At 40.1% G+C, this 23,008-nt stretch overlaps 1 protein-coding gene across 7 annotated transcripts; it reads left to right on the forward strand.

The window, feature by feature from the left end:
• The first annotated feature begins 565 nt into the window (after window positions 1-565).
• On the forward strand, window positions 566-21,782 carry LOC127363854 (casein kinase I). 7 transcript variants are annotated; one of them, XM_051400833.1, is made up of 12 exons: window positions 566-723; window positions 6,409-7,545; window positions 7,652-7,721; window positions 9,151-9,299; window positions 9,383-9,617; window positions 11,328-11,413; window positions 11,554-11,638; window positions 11,773-11,921; window positions 12,534-12,614; window positions 16,792-16,893; window positions 20,022-20,128; window positions 20,588-21,782. In XM_051400833.1, exons 2-12 carry the CDS (start codon window positions 7,255-7,257, stop codon window positions 20,640-20,642), a joined length of 1,410 nt encoding a protein of 469 aa, XP_051256793.1. In that variant the 5' UTR covers window positions 566-723; window positions 6,409-7,254; the 3' UTR covers window positions 20,643-21,782. The 7 variants fall into 7 exon arrangements, with proteins under 7 accessions (XP_051256793.1, XP_051256801.1, XP_051256815.1 ...); XM_051400841.1 differs by having other exon boundaries at window positions 11,776-11,921; XM_051400855.1 differs by lacking the exon at window positions 16,792-16,893.
• Window positions 21,783-23,008: the final 1,226 nt, after the last annotated feature.

A 23,008-nucleotide genomic window follows, 5' to 3' on the forward strand; every position in this document is an offset into this window, starting at 1 on the left:
TGTATGTTACAAGGGCGGATCTAGAAGGGTACCATGGGGTGGCCACTGTCACCGGTAAAAGATGCCTGGCAAACCCAGCTGTCAAGCCTGTTTGGTGTCAAATTGAACACAGTAACATGTTAAAAAATGGAATTGAATTTAATGATCTGTTGTGGCCACATTATAGACTAAGGCTTAAGTTCAATATAAAAAGAGATGAATGTCTGAAGATTTGAAAATAAAACAATTTATTGATTTCTAATGCCACTGAGTTCAAACATGTTCACTTGGGGGCTTTTTAAAGAAAATATTGATATATGTGATTGTTTGATTGAATCAGCAGATGTTTCTGTCAGCCCTTAAAGTCGCCATGCCAACATCTGCACACGACATGAATATGTTAATTATGTTAATTCATTTAAATTCATCGAAAGGGAAAAAACAACTTCTTTTTTAAAATCAAAGTGTGCGTGAGCCTCTCTCACGTACACTCACACAGACACACATTCGCGCGCACACAGAGTTTCTGTCCATATTCTTCAAAGCAGGTTACGCTCGCCGCTTCCGTTTACGGCGCCGTACTTATCTCCATTTACGCAAATTGCGTTACGGTAACTGGCGAGGCTTTTCAGCTGGTTAGCCAAACATCCACAGAAAAAGAGATGAGCAGGAAAACGAGACGAAGAAAATGAGAACAATTTATTCCAAGGTGGAAAAATAGCGGGAGGAAAATAATCTGTTTAGGTTCGTAAGAACCTTTTTTAAACTTTGCACATATTTGTTTGTTACATTAGCTAGCTATGTTTATGAATGACTGTATGTATGGGCAGAAATTCTGCGTTAGCCAACACTGGCTAGTTAGCTGACTGGCTAACATGTTAGCCCAACGTTAGCTTCTATCAGGCTACGTCTTGCTACGACCAAAGAGGCTAGTACGCGCTAGCTGGGTAGCTAGTTGTTGATAGCTACCTTGTTCGCTGCTGTACGTTGTTGTTGTTGATGTATTATCTGACATTAATTCGCTTCATTTGTAACTACATTCTCTCCACTTAGCGTTTCAATGAAGCTAACGTTGTCAAGCTACACTGAGGCCAAACACTCGCACTCTCAACTACTGTGGCCTCAACCTAACTTCCTGCGTTACCTAGGTCTGTTGGTAGTTTAACGTGCAATAACATCATATTATTAGATTTTTCACAATAAGCTACCAGCTGACGTCGGAGTCAGATAGCGTCAGTATAGTTATCAGATTGAACAGTCGCTGCTCCCCGGATATTGAATCTGCTGCAGTCGTATCCGCTAACGGTAGCTCCATTAACAAATTCGAGCTCCTCTGGTAGTATCATTACTTCAACCGCTTTCGGGTTCTAAATTCGAAATAGTGACAGCTTCGCGACGATCTTCATGAAAGCTGTTTGTTTACAGCCTCTCGTGTTGCCTTTGAAGTATTCACCAGTACCAAAAGTCATGTTGAGAGATGAGTAAATGGTGCTGCAGCTGGGTTAATCATTGGAGTGTGGGTGGTGAGACAAGGCCATGTTGTTACAGCTATATACTGTATTCCCTCTAAAGATCTCACCAAGAGCTGCTGAGAAGAGCTTAAAATGAACGATTATTAGAATAAGAAGAATAAGAATGGCCAAAAGTACTTCATGCACTAATTTCCTAGTTTTAGTGTAAGGTGCCATTGGTGCACAAGTGGCAACCCTTCAATAGGAATGTACATTTAAAATGTATACCACACATAACACTGTCAGCAACAATTAATACAGGACACAGTGGACTGTAAAAGTAGTAATTTAGTACTTAGAGAGTATAACATCACCATTAGCCACCAGTAGAGTAATGATAGAGTACATTTGAATGGTATATTTATTGAACAGCCGTTGTACAGTTCAGAGGGCTTTGAACTGTTTTTAGTAAATGTATCAGGATAGTACAGAGGAAGTTTTCATTTGTAAATTTTGATTTAACACGTTTCTTGATTTGAACTTTTCATAAATACAGAAACTTCTAAGCACATAATATCATAACAGGCTAATTTATTTCCCCCTCTTAATCTGTGTATTTATTGATGTATTGCATTTTACAGTCAGTAGTACTTATGTATGAAACTCACTTTTTTTATCTGCTAAAACACTTTTTATAGAGGAAGGTGCAAGGTTCCTGGCGGATTGTTAATATTATATAAGTAGTGTCTAAATGGGCATATCTAAGAAGCTGTTTGGTTTTGTTGAGAAACTGTTGAATCCCAGTTGCTTAGTAATTGAGGTCAGGGTTGTAGCCTGTGGCATGCGGTGTGGTGGACACTGTTGGGTGTGAGGGTGCATCCAGGTTAGTGGGTGTAGTGAACTCCTAACCTAAACTGCTCAGCTTGATGTAGTCAAACCAGAGGGGACCAAAACAGAAAACATTGCAGACAATGACTCAGTATTGAATATCAAGATCGGTGTCGGGATTTCAGTGCTTAACAAATACTACTTTGAATATCTATATTATTTTACATATTTTAAAAATAAAAGTGGCCAGTATGGTTTTTAGTTAAGTTAGGGTATCGGATATCCTTAAAAGTATTAAAAAGCCTTACATTTGATTATGGATATAAATATCAGGCACAAGCAAAATAAAATGAAAATTGATTAATTAGCTGTGGCCAAAGATAGTGTGTGGGAGTGATGTTGTATGTATCATGTATGGCCTATACAGCAGCATTGATTTTTGCTGTGAGTTGCTCAATCAGATAGAGAACAGTGTTTGAGCTGCTACAGCAGACGTAATTAAAGGCATAGGTCTGACTTCAGTCAGGGTAAAATGCTGTTTAATTTTTGTCACGGAATGTTAGTTTAGCAAGTCTTGCAACCTTGTTTGTTAAGTTTCAAGCAACCTAATTACCTCATTTGATAAACTCAGCTGAGCACAGTGCCCACATAAACAGCAAATCAAGTTCTCAGGCAAAGAGTTGATGCAGCTGCACTGTAGTTGAAGTTGTTGTCGCACATAGCTCCGAAGTCATCTGAATCCCACTGTGTTCATAGATTGGCATCGGCATCAGCCCTTTTTTTACATGCATTCAGCAACTGTTATAGGCTTTAAATATTATGTGTGGGGTGCCTCCAGTTACAGTGGTTGGATAGAATCAGAACGTCAATATCTGACTCGATTGTAATAGCTCCGTGTAGTTCTTGTGGTATATTATATTATATCATTTATGTCATGATTTGAAGTGACCTTTCAGAGATTAAAGTCAATAAGTTGTGTTGTCTAGAGTAGAGATGCTTTATCTATGTACTCTTTGCAGAAAAATAAAATCCCACATATAGGAACAGGATCATTTTGCTGATGTTCACAGTTTACATACTACGCTTCCTCACAAGGTTTCAGGGGTTCATGTTATTCCTGATAATGACATCAGAGGAGATGCTTCAACATACTCGGCTTTGTCCACTATCTTGATATTTCCACCTCCTCGTCCTCCTCCTCCTCCTCCTCAATGTTATCTCCTTGTCCTCTATGTCATTATCGTGAGTAAATAAGTCATAAACTTCTGGCGCTGTAGACTATTATTCTGAAGTTTACTGACAACAATGCCTTGAATAACCTGAACATATCCACATTAATGTGGCGCCTTGCTTACAGTAAGTAGTCCTGTATCGTGATACGTATCCTATCGCTAGACTCTTGCCAAAACACAGCCCTATTTGTTACACCTCTACCTCCTTAATCGGTGTTGTCTTATCCCACAAAAAGAAAATTCAGATTCCCGATGATGGTGTGTTTTGTGAAAATGGAGGAGCGGTGACTGTTTATGTGTTTTAAAACTCAGCTAATAATAATAATAATAATTTTATTTGTATAGCACTTTTAAAAACATGGTTTACAAAGTGCTTTGACAGAACACAGCAAGAATACAATTTACAATTACAAAGGACGATAAAATAAATTGCATGAAATAGTTGAAATAACAGAGGTAATGATACAAATGAATAAAGTATGTGAAATAATAGAGATGGAATGAAATAAAGTAGGCAAAATAATAGAAATGGAATAAATAAAATAAGTAGAAGAACTCAAAGACGGTTGGAGTAAAAATAAACATAAAAGGACCACATCACATAAAGGCAAGTCTATAAAAATGGGTTTTGAGAGGTGATTTAAAAGAATTTACCGATCCTGCAAGCCTTATCTCTTCTGCTATGGGGCGGTAATTTGCCAATAAAATTTTGGACCAACCTCCCTAAACTAACATATAGTTATTAATTTCATGCCTATAAATTGTCTTGCAGCTAAGTATATAAGTTAAAGCTGCTTTACTCTCTACCATGTGTCGCAGTCATCCCCTCTGAAGTTAACTGTTCAAACAGGACACAACCAATTTGATTCTTGTTTTTTATTTTTTAAATATACTGCTTTGAACCTCAATTTATGTGACTTGACCTGTAGTAATGAATGTGTCAGTTACAGTATGTATATACATATATGATATTCAGTGCAAAAACATGCAGTTTAGAAATATACATGTAACTGAAGTCATATACCTGATCCTGAATTTGACTTGTTGACTCAAATAAGCTGTTTTTTTTGTTGTCATGTTTGACTGATAGTTGGATCCTAATAAATAAATAAGTACAATTGGATGCATTGCCATTTACAAGCGTATTATTATAGCATGGAGAGCAGAAAAAAGGAGAGACAGGATGTGAGAAACGTAGAGGTGGAGGTAGAAAAGGAAAGAATTGAGTGCAGAGGAAAACGTAGAGGAGAGAAGGAAGGAACTGGAGTAGCTAGAATGAGTGTTATTATTAGAAAAGGAAATCAGAAACGCCAGCGAACATGTCCTGTCCTACTGGAGAAAGACCTGGCCTGGTTTTCTCTGTTAGAAAGGCCAAATGCTGCCGATCAGATGCTGTTGTGAATTTTAAAATTGAAACATGTAAACTTCCAAAATACTGTATGTAAAAATGATTATGTTAGAAGGTCAGGGAATTGCTTACTGACCCAATATACTTCAATTGCTGCACCGTAAGTGTCAGGGTGCCCTCACGGGGGAGGGTTCTTTCTATTTCAGTCACATTTCTGCACTTTAAATTTTTGATTATTGTGGTGTTTCTTAAAAAGGCCACAGTTTGTGAGTGGTGGACTGCTTATCGACACTGATGTATATCAATACTTTTCTTTAAGGATGTTCTGAAATAAGTGGTTTTCTACGTTTCCTGTGGATGAGGGAGGAGCAACTGCTACAAATGTCTAGTAGTGATGCGCCTTACCAGAAGCTAAACTTACCAAATTACCAAAGAACTCTAGTCCTTGAGCTTCTGTAACAATGTTCTATCTGTAAGTGTGAGGTTGCTTGTGTTACTCCCTTTACATGCAACTACCACTTTACATATTGTATTTAGCTGCATTTATTAAATAAATCATTAAATTTAGTGAAGTGAGCCCACACTTTTGAACATTTTGCCCTGTCAGCCACAACTGGAGAGCACAGAATTTAAACACTCTGTTACGCAACGTCAAACATAATCGCCTGAAACCGACAGTTTTGTCATCAGTGGGGAACGATTAGGAATTTAAAAAAAATGCCAGCTATGTTAAAATGAATTAAAATACACACAAAATACACTTCTCAATATTTTGGCACTGACAAGTAAGTACTAACTTAATACTGGTTCTTTATTCCTACTTGTGGAAGCAATTTGTCCTTTTACTTTTGAGCTAAAATGGTTCACAAAGTCTGATAAAGATGGGTCTGTGTGATCTGGAAGTATTGTGCTTAGGCATAGAACGATATGTAAACTTCATGTCACGATTATCTTGGTCAAAATAATTGTGATACATGTCTGTATATTACGACAAGTATGAAAATATACTTACATACTTAATATGGCACTAAAACATACTGGAACCACTTTACCTTACATTTTGTGAAGAAACACATATTCAGTCCATCACAGATAGACGCCTCATCTCCCTGTTCTTTATTTTGGAATCTGTACTATTTCCACACATCCTGTTTAACAGTTTTTGGGCGATACAACGGGCAAGCTATCTGCCGCCTTCAACCATGGTGATAGGAGGCGGATTTTGGAATGACTAGAAAAATGTGAGCAATGTCCCCTTGTTCAAAGTAAATCAGGAATATCAATATAGGACTGTATGCTGGAGAGACAGACAGACACCTTTTTCAAATCAAGTTATATGAGAATATTTACGATTATAGCGATACACAATTATCTTGATGATTGAAATTCAGCCCAGTAAATGTATCTGAATGTCGTTCATTGTCATGATACGAATATCATCCCATTCCTAATTGTGCTATACATATATATATATATATATATATATATATACACAACCATATTAAAATATGGGTCTGCTTTTATGAAAAAATTCAGTCTGGTCTAATTGTTTTTTCTGTACGTCATTCAGGTGGCGTAAACCTCGGCACACAGCACTCCTTACACCCAGGGGCCGAAGCTTCACCTGGGTGTTCTACTGGACCAAACCGTTGTGTGGCAGTGGACAAGCACAGAGGTCCAGCATTTATAGGAACACTAACCAACTAAGACCTATGGCAATTCATCAAACGTATTTAGTCATACCCGAATATCAGATGTAAACATCTGAACTCCTTTTAGTTTTTAATAAACTCAACACATTGCTTCTGTCAAAGTCTGCGCTGGGGTTGGGTGTATGGGCGTTGTGTTGACAGCAGGCTGTTGTCATGGTGGGCTGGTATGTCTGAGCCTGAAGCTAGCATAGCTTCCCAGTTTTGTATAGCATGTTAGCATATGGCTAGCTATGTTGACAGATCAAGCCATTACCCTCCCCTCCATCACCATTTCTGGCCCCTACAAGGGGGTATAAACTAGCTGGAAGTGGTGCCCCCTTACCCCGTCATCTTTTCATCTCTTTCATTTTGTCATCTACCCATCCACCCAACAATCATCAGTTTTTGCTTTTGCTCCATCTTTCACTCTCATCAGCCCTCATCCCTTTTGTATAGTATTAAGCAGCTGAGCCTAACTAAGCGTTTGTCTTGTATGAGATCCACTTCTTTCCTTTGAATTCATCTCACATCTTACCCAGTTCCACTTAAATTGCTACAGCTCAGTTCCTGCCCTCATTAAAGTCAAACCCCAGTTTAATTCACATTTTGGCACAGTGTACACCACCCTAACGTCTCACAGTCAAGCTGCTAGGCAGTTGTTTTGGTAGTTGTTTTGGTTGCATGGAATCGGCTTAACCGTGGAGAGGCCAGGCTACCACAAACTGATGGACTTTGACAAGCGAGGAGTAGGGGGAGGTGGAGGAGGAGGAGGAGGTGGTGGTGGTGGAGGAGGAGGAGGAGGAGGTGGAGGGAAGGGAGAGACAGAGGAGGGGAAGAGGATGTCTGGGAAGACGGGGAGTCGATCGGGGCACGGTGGCCGGGGTGCCGGCTCCAACTCTGGCGTTCTAATGGTCGGACCAAACTTTCGGGTCGGAAAGAAGATCGGCTGTGGGAACTTTGGAGAGCTGCGACTTGGAAAGAACCTATACACCAATGAATATGTGGCTATCAAACTGGTAAAATAATGTGTCTTTAAATAATGGTGTATAATAATTTATATATATAGTATAATAATGGTATGGTAAAGAATAATTGTAATGCAAACATAATTCTCTTTTGCAGGAGCCTATCAAGTCACGGGCGCCACAGCTCCACCTAGAATATCGCTTCTATAAACAGCTTGGAAGTTCAGGTGAGAACCACCCACTCTTTTGTCAGGGTCTTTACCCTGAGTAGTTTTAATGGAGGATTTGCATCTGACCAACATTCATAAAGTTATCTGTTTATAGCATATGGACTAATGCTAATAGCAAATATGACTTTTTAAAGTTGTGTTTTAATTCTCTAATTCTGTTATTTTTTCCTGATTTGCCCAATTTGGAATGCCTATTTCCCCATGGCCTGCTGTCCTTGTCACTGTTAGCTCTACTTTTGACCTCGGCAGGGTGCAGGCAGCTATGTTCTACCTCTATATTGCCGGACATATTTACACACTTTTTTCATTGTCCGTTGTCACATTTGGGAGGTACATGCTGTCCCCCGATTGTGCTGACACCCAGACCAATCGGTATGAGTTGCACAAGAGCACTTGATGGGTTTCCCACCAGACAAATTATGATAATTAACCACATGACAAAGCCAGAAGAATTGCCACTGGTTATTTGAACTCAGCTGTGGAAACTTTACTCGTGGTTAAAAAAAGTTAAATATTTGAACACTCTGTAGCATAAGCACCATGTTAGCTTCGTATGTGTCCCCACAAGATGCGCCCTAGCACAGTCTTGAGTGTTAGTCACCCACATTTGGCCACGCACAGAGCCTACACACAGTCACTGTAGTTTTGTGCATAAAACTGAAGAAAATAGAAATGAAACACACAAAAAATGTGCTGTTGCACGGCCTGTGTAGTCAAATGGATTGTTTGAAATGGAAGCACATCTGTTCCCTCAGATGAGCGTAAGACATGGGGTGTAAGAAGATGTCCACACACTTGTATTGCAATCCCATATTATATTTTATCCTGTTTTGTCGGTTCTCAAAAACACTATAGATTAATAGTTTACATGGAGACATTATGACAGTGTTGTAATCTATTTTAGGGAGAAGTAAGCACATATATTTCCTTTGCTCAGATTGTACAAAAACGTAGTGCTGTGTTAAAAGGACTGACTAATACAAGTGCAGATGCCACTGTTGTGGTTGCACAAAAAATTCAACTTTGTATGTAAATGGTGTTGTGTTCTTTATACTGTAACAGTTGTCCTAAAATTAGATGAAAAAAAGTCAAAATATATCACCTTGCTTACTGTATCGTGATATATCATAATATCTTAAATTGTGACCCCTGTATTGTGATACGTATTGTGTTGCCAGATTCTTGCCAATTCACAGCCCTCCCTAATGCCATTCAATTTGTCGTAGGCAGGATAATGAAATGTTTTGGACACTGTAGGACATCTTTGAGCTACAGTTTGTGTATTTAAAATACAGCGTGATGGGCTTTAACTGCTGTCACTCTTCCCAAAACAGTTACAGTCACTTTCATAATGGATGCAGTGATGATTGATGTTTGATCAATATCCAGTGTAAATACATAAATATGCCTGTGTCTGTTCATCCAGAGGGTGTACCCCAGGTGTTTTACTTTGGACCATGTGGTAAATACAATGCTATGGTTCTGGAGCTACTTGGACCCAGCTTAGAAGATCTGTTTGACCTCTGTGACCGGACCTTCTCTCTAAAGACTGTACTCATGATAGCCATACAACTGGTAAGACAAACAGAAAACATTTTGCCTCCAAACACTTGTTGTTAAATGTTTGGTTTCTTATCTTTGCCTTTTTTGCTCCTTAGATAACCCGCATGGAGTTTGTCCACACCAGAAGCCTGATCTATCGAGATGTGAAGCCTGAGAACTTTCTGGTGGGCCGACCTGGCTCCAAACGGCAACACACCATCCACATCATAGACTTTGGCCTGGCGAAAGAATACATAGACCCAGAGACCAAGAAACACATCCCATACAGAGAACACAAGAGTCTGACTGGAACTGCTAGATATATGAGCATCAATACACACCTGGGGAAAGGTGAGCTGCTCCCTCGTGCTGTACCACTACAGCCCAAATCATAGATGTCTTAGGCCTTGTAAAAGTTTGCTTCATTGTTCTTTATAATAACTCTTAATTAGACAATTCTGGGGAGAATAAAAAGATTCTGATGGGCTTGGTAAAATGATTGTAGAAATAATTCACACAGTGGCACGTTACTTCCACCAGAGAACGCGTGCAGAGAGATTAATTTAAAGAGAAACAGTAATGTGAATACACAGAGGAAAGTGGAAGTGTTACAAATGATATTTAACTAGTAATAAAAAGAGGAGAACTAACACATGGTTCCAGACCTCTGAATTGTTGCCCAATTTATTTCAAGTTTTTCAGCGATGTAAATAGTTCTGGTGTTCTAGTTGAACCAATTAGTGCTTTATAGGCAGGATTAAGAATCACCCCAATAAAAATTGTGTGCTCACAAAACACAGATGGGCACAGTGCCACCAAATGTCAACAAAGGAAAAGAAAACATACACATAAGACATATTTTCCTCATTAAAAAGAAAAATACAACGGTGAATTCAAGTTTCTCTCTTATACCGAAATAAGAGCTTGTTAAGCAATCTGATAACACACTTGTGTGAGAAGATACATGGGGTCTACAGCAGTTTTTCCTTTCACTCATTCTTCGGCTTAGTGTGTGTACTGCCCCGCTGAGCAGCAGCGCTCGTTCTTCTGAGGCAGACCATTAAATTGGCAACAAATAAAAATCTGTGATGGACCTCGCAGATAGCTGATATATTTGTCCAATAGCCCAAGTCTATTTTTCATCCCACTTTCTGGTCTGTTTAACACATACCTAGGAATGATGGCTTGCATCTGTTGTGATTGAGACCTATAAAGTCTGTTCTGAAAAGAACCTGTGGATTGTAAGCAACACATTGAGGAAGTACCTGAATTCCAGACAGATAAGCTGAAGACAAGTTTTTGATTTAATAACAGGCAGCAGCAAACAGAAAAGCTTCAGCTTTGATTTACAAGAACTGAGATTTGGAGTCGACCATTTTCTGGGAGTTTATTCCAAATGTGTGGTGCGTAATAGCTGAAAGGTGCAGGACGCCCTGGTGGCAGACCTGGTGTCAGCTAGCGTGCCCTGTACCAACGAGTCCCTGATACAGTGTACATGAGTTCTAGTCCGACCTGTTGCCCTTTGCTGCATGTCATCCTCTTTCCTGTCTATTTTCAGCTCTCCTATGGAATAAAAGCAAAAAGTCCCCCAAAATATAACACCCCCACCCAAAAAACAACAACCTAAAGCTGCCTCTACATGTTTAGTTTTGACTTTGGAAAAATTTAAATTTGGCCCTAAACCATTCAGTGCTTCGTAAACCAACAGTCGTATTTTAAAATCAAGCCTGTGACAGACAGGAAGCCAGTGTAAAGAAGAACAGGAGTGATGTGATTCACTTTTTTGCTCTTGGTAAGGACATGAGCAGCAGCATTCTGGTTAAGCTGCAGCTGTCTGATTGATTCTTTAAAGAGACCTGTAAAGACAGGATAATCATTAGTGATAATATGGCTCAAGTATCAAAAAGGAATAACACCATGGTGAATATATTTCACCAGCCTTTCTCACAGCAGGGGTATTGTGTTGAAGCATAGAGTTCTTGGCATTAGAGGTGTTGAATTTAGCAGCACTGATGCAGCCCAGCCGTTTAAGCCTTTGTTGTTGTTCTGTGTTTATTTCAGAGCAAAGCAGGCGGGACGACCTGGAAGCTCTAGGACACATGTTCATGTACTTCCTGCGAGGCAGTCTACCTTGGCAGGGACTCAAGGTGAGGAGACAGCCAACCAACACCAAACCAGTGTGTTCATCACTTCAGTCATCTTTCTTTTGGGTTTTCCCCGTTCCTTTCAAGCATGGATCTCTGTCTTCAGTCATTAATAAATTCCTCCCTGTCTCTGTCGTTTTTAGGCTGACACTCTGAAAGAACGTTATCAGAAGATTGGAGACACAAAGAGAGACACACCAATTGAGGTCCTCTGTGAAAGCTTCCCTGGTTCGTATACACACACACACCTCTACAAAACAGCTGTTGCATATATACCCCGGTACGCATTTGTTGATCAAATTTCATGTGTCTGTGTATGAATATGTCCACGTGTGGGTTCGGTGCCTGTGTGTATGTAACAGAAGAGATGGCCACCTACCTGCGGTATGTGCGTCGGCTCGACTTCTTCGAGAAGCCAGACTACGACTATCTGAGGAAACTCTTCACGGACCTCTTTGACAGAAATGGATACATCTTTGACTACCAGTATGACTGGACTGGAAAGCCACTGGTTAGTGTGGAGTGTGTGTTTTGTGTTGTGCATGCACAGTGAGCTGTCTGAGCTGAACTTACTGCTCGGTTTAGAGCAGGGTCGATGCTGAGAGGTCAGTTCAATAGTGATACATAATCATATGACTCATTTACTGTGTAAACAGGAAGTGATGAAGTCATTAACTTAGAGACTTAGACCTAAAGTCACTTCCTCCTCCAAGTTTTAATCGAGTGTGGTCAGCAGAAAACAAATAATGTGAGCTTGTAGTACACAATGCTGTGACATTCAGCATTCTCAGGCTGCTACATTTGATGTAATTAGTTTATAAAATTGATAATTTAATCCACTGTACAAAGTACTTCACAAAAATTTTTTATAAAACACAAGTCATAAACTCATCAGTTTTAAAAGAAATTTCCAATTATATTAAACAAGAAAATATGAAAACGAAACATTTAGGGAAATAGGAAGATTAAAGTTCAAGTAAAATCAGGAAAGCTCTGTTTTAGGAATGGAGAATGGTCTTAAGCTCAATAGTAGCACACCAAGTCCACATAAAGAATCCTCATGTAACCATCTGTGTATTTCCTCACTCTGATCCCATGTTGACCTCACTTCATGTGTGTTTAGCCCACTCCTATTGGTCCGGTGGCCAGCGAGACTCCACTTCAGACGAGCAACCGAGAGAAAGCACCGCAGACCAAAAATCAGGTACGCATGCTCATTCTGAACAAATATGCAACATGTTAGCATTGCCATTCCTGTGATTTTAAGTAGAGTCAGAGTATTTGGAACAGATTCAGTACATAATTGCCAAACGTTCAGTAATTCATACAGTGGATGTCCCAGTCTACTCACGGTATGTCAGTCACGTGAAGCAGCCCTGCGTCTCACTCACAGTGCTGCTCTCTCAGCTTTTGTCACTTTCTTTGCTCTACTTAAACAGCCAATCCTGCAGAGATCTGAACTAAGGATGTTAACACCAAAAGTTAACTGCAAAAAGTCTGCATTGTTACATTTCATAATTCATGTAGTATAGTTATTGTGCCTGTTAGCTAAAGTATTTTTAAATTCAGTCACAGTGGACAGTAGACGTGTTTTGACACTGATCAACAGAAAAGCTTGAACACACTGTGTGTTGGTAGGGTGGGAACCGAACTCCGATGCTTTTGTGGTACCAACCGAATTAAGTAAAAAAAATCATCAGCGTTATTGCACATTTTCTTAGCTGCAGAGACAACCAAATGAACTTTTTGCTGCTAGTTAGCCAGCCAGTGCAGCTAACCTGTATCTGCTCGTTGGTTAGTCCATTAGCCTCATGGTCTACTCGGATGGAAGCTGCGGCACATCCTCTCCTCACCAAAGGCAGAGAGCGTTTCAGGCGGCATGGAGTGGTTTACAGGCCGGCAGGTAAAAGGGGAGAAACACACTGAAGTTGAAGGTGGATTGTTGTCTGACCCAGGGTAACTGGTCTTTACCACAGAGACAGTAAGAGGTCTCACATTCTATTTCCACACTGAGCACACGGTAGACAGTACACAGCATATACCCACATCTGGGCAGTGGCATTTACTGTATACTTGCCTAAAGATAACCACAGGTACATGCCACTGTTCATTTTGTGGAAGGCTGTAGGTAATTATTTCTTTAGTGTAATCTGTGGTATTTACTATGCACAAGAGATTTATGTTCCCTGACTTTAGCCTTTTAGGTAATGCCTCCTCCCAAGAAACATAAATTCCCCCGCATAATAGCACCAAGCTTTGAGGGAAGTGCTGTCTTTAGGGCAAACTCAGAGAGCAAATGTCCTTTCCGTTGCTGTCGTACCATAACCCACAAGCTTCTTGGTGGGGACAGATAGATAGCTAATACAAATATGAACTGAACACACAAAAGCACAGTATTGCACTTTGTAAAGGAGAAACAAAACTGTCAAAGTAGATGAGAGAAGGCAGTGAAAATCTAGGAAAAATGTGTCTGATGCTCATTTTCATCTAGAGCTGCTTAATTAATCATATTATAGACACCACAATATGGCCAGGTGCAATTTGATAAAAGTAAAATGTGAGACAAAATAACATTATATTGAAGTACTGTAGTTCTACAGAGATGCCCTGGCCTACAAATCTTGTTCTCCACATTTAAGACAACATGTTTAAAACGGACCGCAAAAATGTCTTTTAATAGTTTTGTTTTTTGGTGAAAATTAAATTTGTGACACAAAAACTATTATTCCCACACTATTCGTGTTCATATTGCAATCACAATATCTGTCAAAATAATTGCAATATCATGGTTTTATTTCTGTTTTCAAATGGTGCATATTTTCATCCCAAATGTGTCACATCTCTGACTGACTGACATTGCACAATATCATCCTGGCGTGATCCTTGAATTTAGATCAGTTTGCTAAGATGTGTTTGGAGTTTGACATGAAAGCCTTTCTTTCTGTTGACCAGTGTCAGAAAACATAAATTTTGCATCTGTTGTTAAATGCTGTTACACAAAACATGGAAAAACCTCAGTGTACAGTAAGCACTGTGTTCATGTGTCGATGGAAATCCAGTTGCTCTGCACTGTTATTAAAAATAGTATGAAATGGAAATGGTTTTCATGGTGTGTCAACAAAATAGGATATTGTAGAACACTAGTTCATGTACACATTCATACAAGTAACCCACACATTACGCTCTCACAAAGGGCTGGGCGGTATCATCTAAAGTTGATACACTTGTACTGTGTATTATCTAGGGCTGCCCCATAAAAGTCGATGAATTGAGTCATCAGTTGTCAGTCGAATCACTGCACTTCTTTTTAGCTGTGTAATTGTACAGCAGAGCACTGCAGGAGCAACAGCATGGCAGGGTTTAAACTTTAAAAACTGAGTCCTGAACCTCATTTACACCTGGTATTATTATACAGTTTGTATCCGCATAAGGAAAACTGTATGCTAATGCAAGGTGTAAAAGCATTGTGATCTGAATGCGATCAGATCTACTTGTCCACATCTGGCTGGCATTGTGTGTGGATCTTATCGTTAGGTGTAAACACAATCCACACAAAATGCACAACATAACGGATAGGTCATGTCGTATTTGTTTTTAGCTAACATTGAGTATAAGTTGTTCAAATTTAGAGAGCGAGCAAGTGAGATGGTTGAAATAGACACTCCAATAACCGATTATCCATCTGTTCTCTGCCAAAAGATGTGTTATTCAACTGAACTGCTTGAAAAGCAATACGGGTGGAAATGAATGATATACAGTAAGATATAACTCTCTGCAACTAATCTGTGCAGCTGATCAGCTATTAACAAGGCTAATAATTAATCTACACACAGAGTTGCCGACAAGCCAGTTCTGCAACACACCAAGACAAACTGACACAATATTTTTTATACAGAGAAAGGAATAAAATGGACAGATTTTTTTTTTTAAGGAAGTCTGCTGATTTGCCACCTCTTGAGTTACGAGGAACGAGGATAACAAGAATGCATTAAAAATATAATTTTAATACCAGGAGTGAATGGGGTGAAAATAATGGAACAACAGAACTAACTGCGATGTGTGTAGAGAAGGCTGATGGAAACAGGGAGCAGCACGACTCGTGTCTTTTGGCTGCTCGGAGCTGACGCTGTGTGTGTGTTCCATTTGGTCCACCAACATTTTTTTTTAATTTGTGTCAGTTTCTCCCCATTGTCTTAGTATTCAGATGTGTTGGTTTTAACATGGTTTTTGTGACGTAAAAATCCATTCTATACCAGAACAAATGCTACTTCCCAATTAGGGGTGGGCGATATATATCGTTTGCGATAATATCGTCATTGTTGTTTTTACGATGTGCAAATATCGAGTATTTAAATTACTTCGCCAAAAATATTGAAACGCACGCGGAAACTCACATCCACTTAATACACGGTGCAACAACACTCTCTACAGCATGGCAGGATTCAGTCACACGACAAGTGGGCCTACATGATCACATGACGTGATCACATGACCTCTCGCTAGCATCCTCCTTGCAACAGTTTAGCAGCGCGTTGTGATGGTAGAGAGAAAATGCAAGCACCTCCAGTCCCTGAAGCTACCGGTACTTCAGATGATTTAGTGCCGAGACGTGGGTCTACCTCTCTGGCATGGAAATGGTTTAGTTTCGAAAAGACTTTTTTTAGTGCAGCGCTCAGAGCGCTTCTAGTTGAAATCTGTTCAACGTAAGCCACCACTGGGCGCTCGGAAAATGAGTTTTTGAGTGCTTTCAGCACTAAAAACGCATTTGGTGGACACAAGCCCTAACTCAGACAATTCCAATCACATTTTAAAGGATATCGACTGATTATCGTTTATTATTTTTTGCCCATATCGCCCACCCCTATTCCCAATCTGTATTTTTTGCATATTTCACAGTGAGCAATGACCAGTTCTACCGCCCAGCCTTACATTTATATTCACAAACACAAATGCACCAGTAGTTAGGTTGCAGGCTTATTTGGGTCTAATCCCAACAAACCACCTCCTTCCCCTTTTGCATGGGGCTTCCACACGTGCGCACTCTCCTGTGCACTTTCACTGTACTGCACACTTGAGTGCTCACGCTACTGTTGCTCCTCCACCAAATACTGACTCTGTACTCACTACTTCTTTTCTCTTTCCTTTTTACTCTTTGCTTATTCTCTCCTCACCGTACTGCTCCTCACCCCGCCACTCCTCACCTCCATCTGTTTGTCTTCCCACTTCTTCCTCGCCTTACTGCTTTTCCTTCTTCTCTCACTCTAATCCACACTGCTTCCTCCCCTTTCCGTGCGACCCTCCTCTTCCTTCTCACTTGTCCTCTTCCCCATCCTCCTCCTCCCTTCTCGTTTTTCCTGCGATTGGCTTCCTGTCTCCTCTAGTCTCCAGAGGGGAAAGGCAGTGAGTCCCAGCCCACTCCAGTGACCAATCGAGAGCTGCTGGGCTCCCATCTCACTGCTGATAGGCTGGGCGGGTCTGTCCAGGTACTGAGAGGAAGGGTTAGCTCTGCTAGCTTCCTGTCTGTCTGCCTACCTGTTATCCGTCTGCCTGCATGACCTCCTCTGTCTCTGCAGCAGGGCTGACTTCAAGTGTGTTTCCTCACAACCTCAATAATTCCCTCACATGGGACTATTATGATAGACATTCCAAATTAAAACCTTTACTTATCCATGTTAGGTAATCTTACTTTTTAACTAGTGCTGTCAAACGATTAAAATATTTAATCGCAATTAATCGCATTAATGTCATAGTTAACTCGCAATTAATCGCACATTTTTATCTATTCTAAATGTCCCTTGATTTCTTTTTGTCCCATTATTTTTTTCTCATTTTAATGCTCTTATCAGCATGGAAAAGTAAACTTTCCATTCAGAATATTATTGGCATCCATTTCGGCGTCTCGCGCTCGCCATCCACTCAAAACCTAACGTCTACTACTCTTAAACAAGTGTGTTTTGTTTCCGGTCTAGCTAGATCCGGTGTGGTGTTGTAGTTTTTCTAACGTTACTAGTTGGTGCAACAGCACGTGAAAAAAACTACAAAGTGTGCTAGGCCAAAAAGAACGTTAATCTCACGATAAAAAAATGTATGCTGTTAAAATGGGTTTGCTTTAACGCCGTTAATAATGTGTTTAACTGACAGCACTATTTCTAACATGAAAGTAATGGAGACTACCTGCAAAGGGGCAGACGGTGGTTTGACATATATATAGACAAAGGCCACATGATGTAGGCTGCTTTTTGGGGGGTGACTAGTGACAAGGTAGAAGAGGCTGGGGTTCATACTGTATTTGAGGCAACAGCTAGAATAAATAATAGAAAGTCAGCAGAAATTAAGTTGGTACTTATGGTTGAGAAGTTTTCTTTACTCTGCATAGGGTCAGCCCACAGTGCAGAGGTGAATGTGTTAGAAAGTTGATATTTGTTAAGAATTTACTTGTGAAGTAATCCATGTGGAAACAGATTAGGATTTAATGCATTCTGAGGCACTAGTAGTTTTTCTATGTTGCTTGACATAAAAAAGCACCCCAGCTGTTACAATGTAGTGAACGCACTGATTGTGAAATTCTGGGCTGATACAGATGTTTAAAATAACAATTTGTCCCATACCAATGTTTTTTGTTATTTTTTTGCCCTTTTCTGCCTTGTTGCAGCTCAGTCTGTTTCTCTTCTCATCCAAGATGTGAGAGGCAGAACAGCCGCTTACTGTCCGTGCTGCTGCGTGGATCACATCAGCGTTTGCATGTAATTTGTGCCGGTGCTGGCAAACAGAGGAGACTATTTCTCCAATATGCGAGTTGGAAATAACCAACACAATGTTTAGCCAGCACAAAATTGTGCATACATACATATCTAATTTTCCATTACCATCTCTACCTTGTAGCCATGGCTTACTTTGTAAGAAGTAGCATCATGCTTCATATATTGTGTCATTGTTTGTGTCCAGCATACTCACAAGATAACTGACATATTATTTACTTTATTGGTATTATAAAGGAAGTTTTTCCTTGCCACTGTCACCAAGAACTTGCTCGTGGTGGTACTGTTGGGTCTCTGTAAATAATGTTATAAGCAGTACAGTCCAGACCTGCTCTATATGAAATTTGTTCTGTGAGGATTATAATTTGGTAGTGGTGTGTTAATGTATTCTAAGATTTTATCAAAGATATGTCTTTTTAATGGGATTTTTGTGGCAAATACAAAAAGTGTATTAGGACTGTACAGCACTGTTTAATAGTAATGCAGTCTGCAAGGAAATAAAACATTAAAACAAAGAAGCAGACGGGTGGGGTAAAAACAGGAACCAGGAATTATATGTATAAACTAGACACCAGTGTCAAAAAAGTTATTGTTTCACCTACAGTGACACACACAGCAAGCTAACAATGTAATGATTTTGTTGACGTGTTACAAGTTAGTGAAAACATACCTCTTTATATTTCTCAATATGTTTAAATGGAGCAGTATTTTAAACACATTAGTAAAAGGGACCCAGTCGTTTTTTATTGAATATGTATATTGATCGATTTGGATTTTTGAACATGTTTCTATAGGAGAGCGGCATTGCCATTTATGATACTGCATTTTAAGCTTGAAGTGGGTAAGCCTGAGAGAAGTTGATTTTAAAAAAATTTCAGTGGCCTGTGCACTGAAAGGATGAGAAATATTTAAAAAGGAAAAGATGATGGGTTTAATGGTTAAGATGCTTAAAGGAACTGAAAACTGCAAGTTTGTACTAGCATGTATGTGAGCTGTTCAGTTGGTAAAAGATTTAAAAGTCCAAAAATTGTCATTGCTTTTTGTTTTAAATTCTCAAAGTCAGCCATCAATAAAGGTCCAGTGAGTAACATCTAGGAGGTTCTATTGACCAAAATGCAATAGAAAAGTGTATAATCACTATATAATCACCTGAATATTGGAATCATTGTGTTTTTGTTACCTTTATAATGAGCTGTTTTTATCTGCACACCCCGCTGGTAGTGTAGCCCAGAAGGGACAAACCAAACACGCACTGTACATAGGGCCTGTAGTTTCTCCTACACACTTCTCAGCCCGTTATCATTCCCATGTTGTCAAATACAGACGCGAGTGGTGTTCAGTTAGTTTCAATCTGCAACTGCACTGCTAGATGACACTTAATCCTACACACTGGACCTTTAAGCAGAGGTGCCGCTATTTTGCATGGCAGCAAAGTGAATGTTTACAATGCCTGTTTAGGTGTTAGGCTACCCTGGATGTCACAGCTCTTATGGACTACTAAGACCACGTCCACATTAAGCTGGCTACATTTGAAAACTTTTCCTTTGAGGATGGAGAGCAGGACACAGATTTAAGTTGCTGAGACTCACCCGGGCTCTGTTTGTCACATTGCTTTTTGGCTGTAAGGAAGAAGAGTTTTCTATAGTTTTGGTGTGTCTGTATAGAAAAAGGACTTTTTACAATATAACCAGAAAACACTTGTGTGGAAGCATGTGGTTTTCACACATAAACAGTGTTTTTCAGATTTATCTGACTTAATGTGGACGTAATGTAAGTTTTTTAATTGAATCCCTCTAATATAGGACATTGGTACATCTGTGCTCATCCCTCTGTCTTCCATTCCCCGCCTCCAGGTGATGAGTTCAACCAATGGGGAGCTTAATACAGACGATCCCACTGCAGGGCACTCCAACGCACCAATCACAGCCAATGCAGAGGTGGAAGTGGCTGATGATACCAAGTAAGAACACACATTAGAGTAGAGCGCCAGGGCTCTTCTTTTAACTGTTTTACAAGAAATCTGAAATAACCAAAATCTGTTTTTGGCTAGAAACTGTGTGTATGTAAACCATGTAGTATAAAAAGGTGATTGAGAGTAGATGTAGACAAACACTGACACCTCATGATCAGCTCATTGATCAGCTGATGAACAGCCTGTTTAAAGTTAAAGTGAGTTTAAATGCAGTTTTCAATAAATGCCTACTCTATTTTTTGTCTCTTGCTCCTGTTTCTTCTTTTTGCATTTTGAAGCTCTACTTACAACCTGGTTACATTCCACCAGCGCCAAATGCCAATACTTGTAATTTCCCCCCCGGTCTTAAGATTTTGTTCAGGAGTGTATAATCCCTGCCGCTGGGTCAAATTCAGTCAGATTCCCCTTGAAAGGATCTATCCGTTAATGATGGTTTGTGTGTTGCAGGTGCTGCTGTTTCTTCAAGAGGAGGAAGAGGAAAGCTCTCCAGAGACACAAGTGAAAACGAGAGACAAGAGAGAAACCCTGGTCTCTTCTTCTTTTTCTCTCTCTCTCTGTCTCTAGCCTTCTTCATACAGCCCCCTTCCACCCCCACCCCCACCCTCACCCTCTCAGTCCTCCTCATCCTCTGCTGTTGGCGGTCTCCTGGTCTACCTTAGGTTGGCTGGACTGGCTGGACCACCGTGCAGCTGAGTGTGTTTGCTAAGCTGATCTACTGGTTTCAACTGCTCTGGACTGAGACAGAGTAACACGTGTTTGCTGTTCCACCTCGGAGCTTTAAACGGTGACTGGCTGTACCAGCGGTAGAGTCTTCATGTATTAACGGTCACAAACTGAACTGAAACTGGATCAACACAAACTGCTGTGGGAAACAAGTGATGACAAACAAACAGTTGGCAGATTGTCAGAGGCGAGCCGATGGGCTGATTAAGCTGGTTTACTGGCAGACTGGCTAGTTCTTTATTATTTTGTTTTTGTTTTTTTTTTCTTCCTTACTGACTGGTTCAGGGAAGAGAGAAGTGTATTTCAGAGGAGATATACAGAAGAGAGGACTAAAAGAGGATGGGAGGCAATGAGACTGTCGGACCACACTTGCACACAAAACAGACACACACACACACACACACACACACACACACACGTACAAACACGCTGCACACTTTCTCGAGGTCATCATAAAGAGACTTCCTGGACACAAAGATGCAGCTCTTGCACATAGTCTATAAAGTTTTTATTCTCTAGGGTCGTAGGAAGTACACAGTGAGTGGCTTGGTCTATTTCCCGCAACGGATTGGCCTCAGTGTACTTCTCAGACACGTTCACTCTCAGAGGAAAACCTCACAACCACCAGAATCAAAAGTTAAAAAGATGTTTATGTGAAAACTATGCTTTTTTTCCCCCCTGTTTTAATTTGTAACTAAAAAAAGACTGTCTACAATTTGGAACCTGTGTTATTTTTTCTGTCTTTTTGAGTTGTACAAAAGGTTTGTGTTTTGTAGCTTCGATTGTGTTCCTCAAAATGTTTTTTTTTTTAATAACTTGTATTTTAAATTTTCTGTTATGTTTTTTTTCCTCTTTCTCTCTGGGTTGGAGGATGGAAAGGCGAATAACTCCATTAAAAAACAACCAAACAAAATAAAAACTGATCTTTATTTAAGGGAATCATGACCAATATCAATATCCCTGTTTTAATGTGTCATTTAACTCTTCAGCTTTATCCCAAAAGTCTTGTCGGTCTTTCATGGTTTGATAACGGTTTTGTTACAATGTGGATGATCAGTTAGATGTAAGAGTGCAAATTGCCACGCTAGGATCCAGCACGGAGTTTGAGGAGGCAGGCTGCAACAATTAGTCAGTTAACCGATTAGCTGCTAACTATTTTGATAATCGATTAATCAGTTTGAAACATCGGTTAGCTCAGTCGGTAGAGCTGGCGACCCATATATGGAGTTGCTGCAGCGGCCCGGGTTTGGGTCGGACCTGCGGCCCTTTGCTGCGTGTCATCCCCTATCTCTCTGCCCACCTTTCCTGTCGATCTTCACCTGTCCTATCCAATAAAGCCATAAAATAACTTTAAAAAAATAAAACTAACCGATGCAGCCCTGTTAGAAGTCTTAATTGTCTTTGACCATCATACAATAGTTTTTAAAAACAGCCATGAGTAGGCTATGTGTGAAATTGCTACAGATTTACTTTTTGATCCTCAGCTGCCGTAGTCCAGATTAACTGCCTACTTTGGTTATTGAGCAAATCAAATGAAATGGTAATTCATTTGAAATGGTTCTGAACACGGTCAGCCTGTGGAGTGCTTGATCCAGCATGTCGACGGAGCAGGGCTCTGTAAAGATGTGTACACAAGTCTCTGATTTCCTGTTTGGCCAGCCTGAGTCCCATTTCATTCAGACCAGACATCAGCCAGGAGCAGCCTTAAATCCAAGCTGGCCAAGCATAGCTCCCATCCCTCTCTTCTTCTCCTGGGGTGACAGTATGCACTGTAGTGGCCTCCGACTGACTGGCTGGGTGAATTATCAAGATCTGTATCTCTTTAATCCACCCCATGCTTCCTTTTCTGATGACGGTGGGTAATGGTGCAGGCGGTTTCTGTCATAGGTAATACATGTTTTAGCAGTGAAACAGGTTTGAGGTTTGAAGGAATAGAAGCATCCGGATGTGCAGCTGTTGCCATAGTCAAAATCCCCAGATGCAGTTGATTTGAACACTTCTAGCTTAGCACTTAACAATCAGACATCATTGCATGATGTTTCAGTAATGAAGCTGAAAAATACAGATTAAAACAAAAATGTAGCAGGTTTGAGGGAGTTACCAGCCGCTGCGTCCTCATGCACAGCTATCGCCATGACCAGTTGT

Source organism: Dicentrarchus labrax, unplaced genomic scaffold, assembly GCF_905237075.1.
Source record: "Dicentrarchus labrax unplaced genomic scaffold, dlabrax2021, whole genome shotgun sequence".
In the NCBI taxonomy this organism is placed as follows: Eukaryota; Metazoa; Chordata; class Actinopteri; family Moronidae; genus Dicentrarchus; species Dicentrarchus labrax.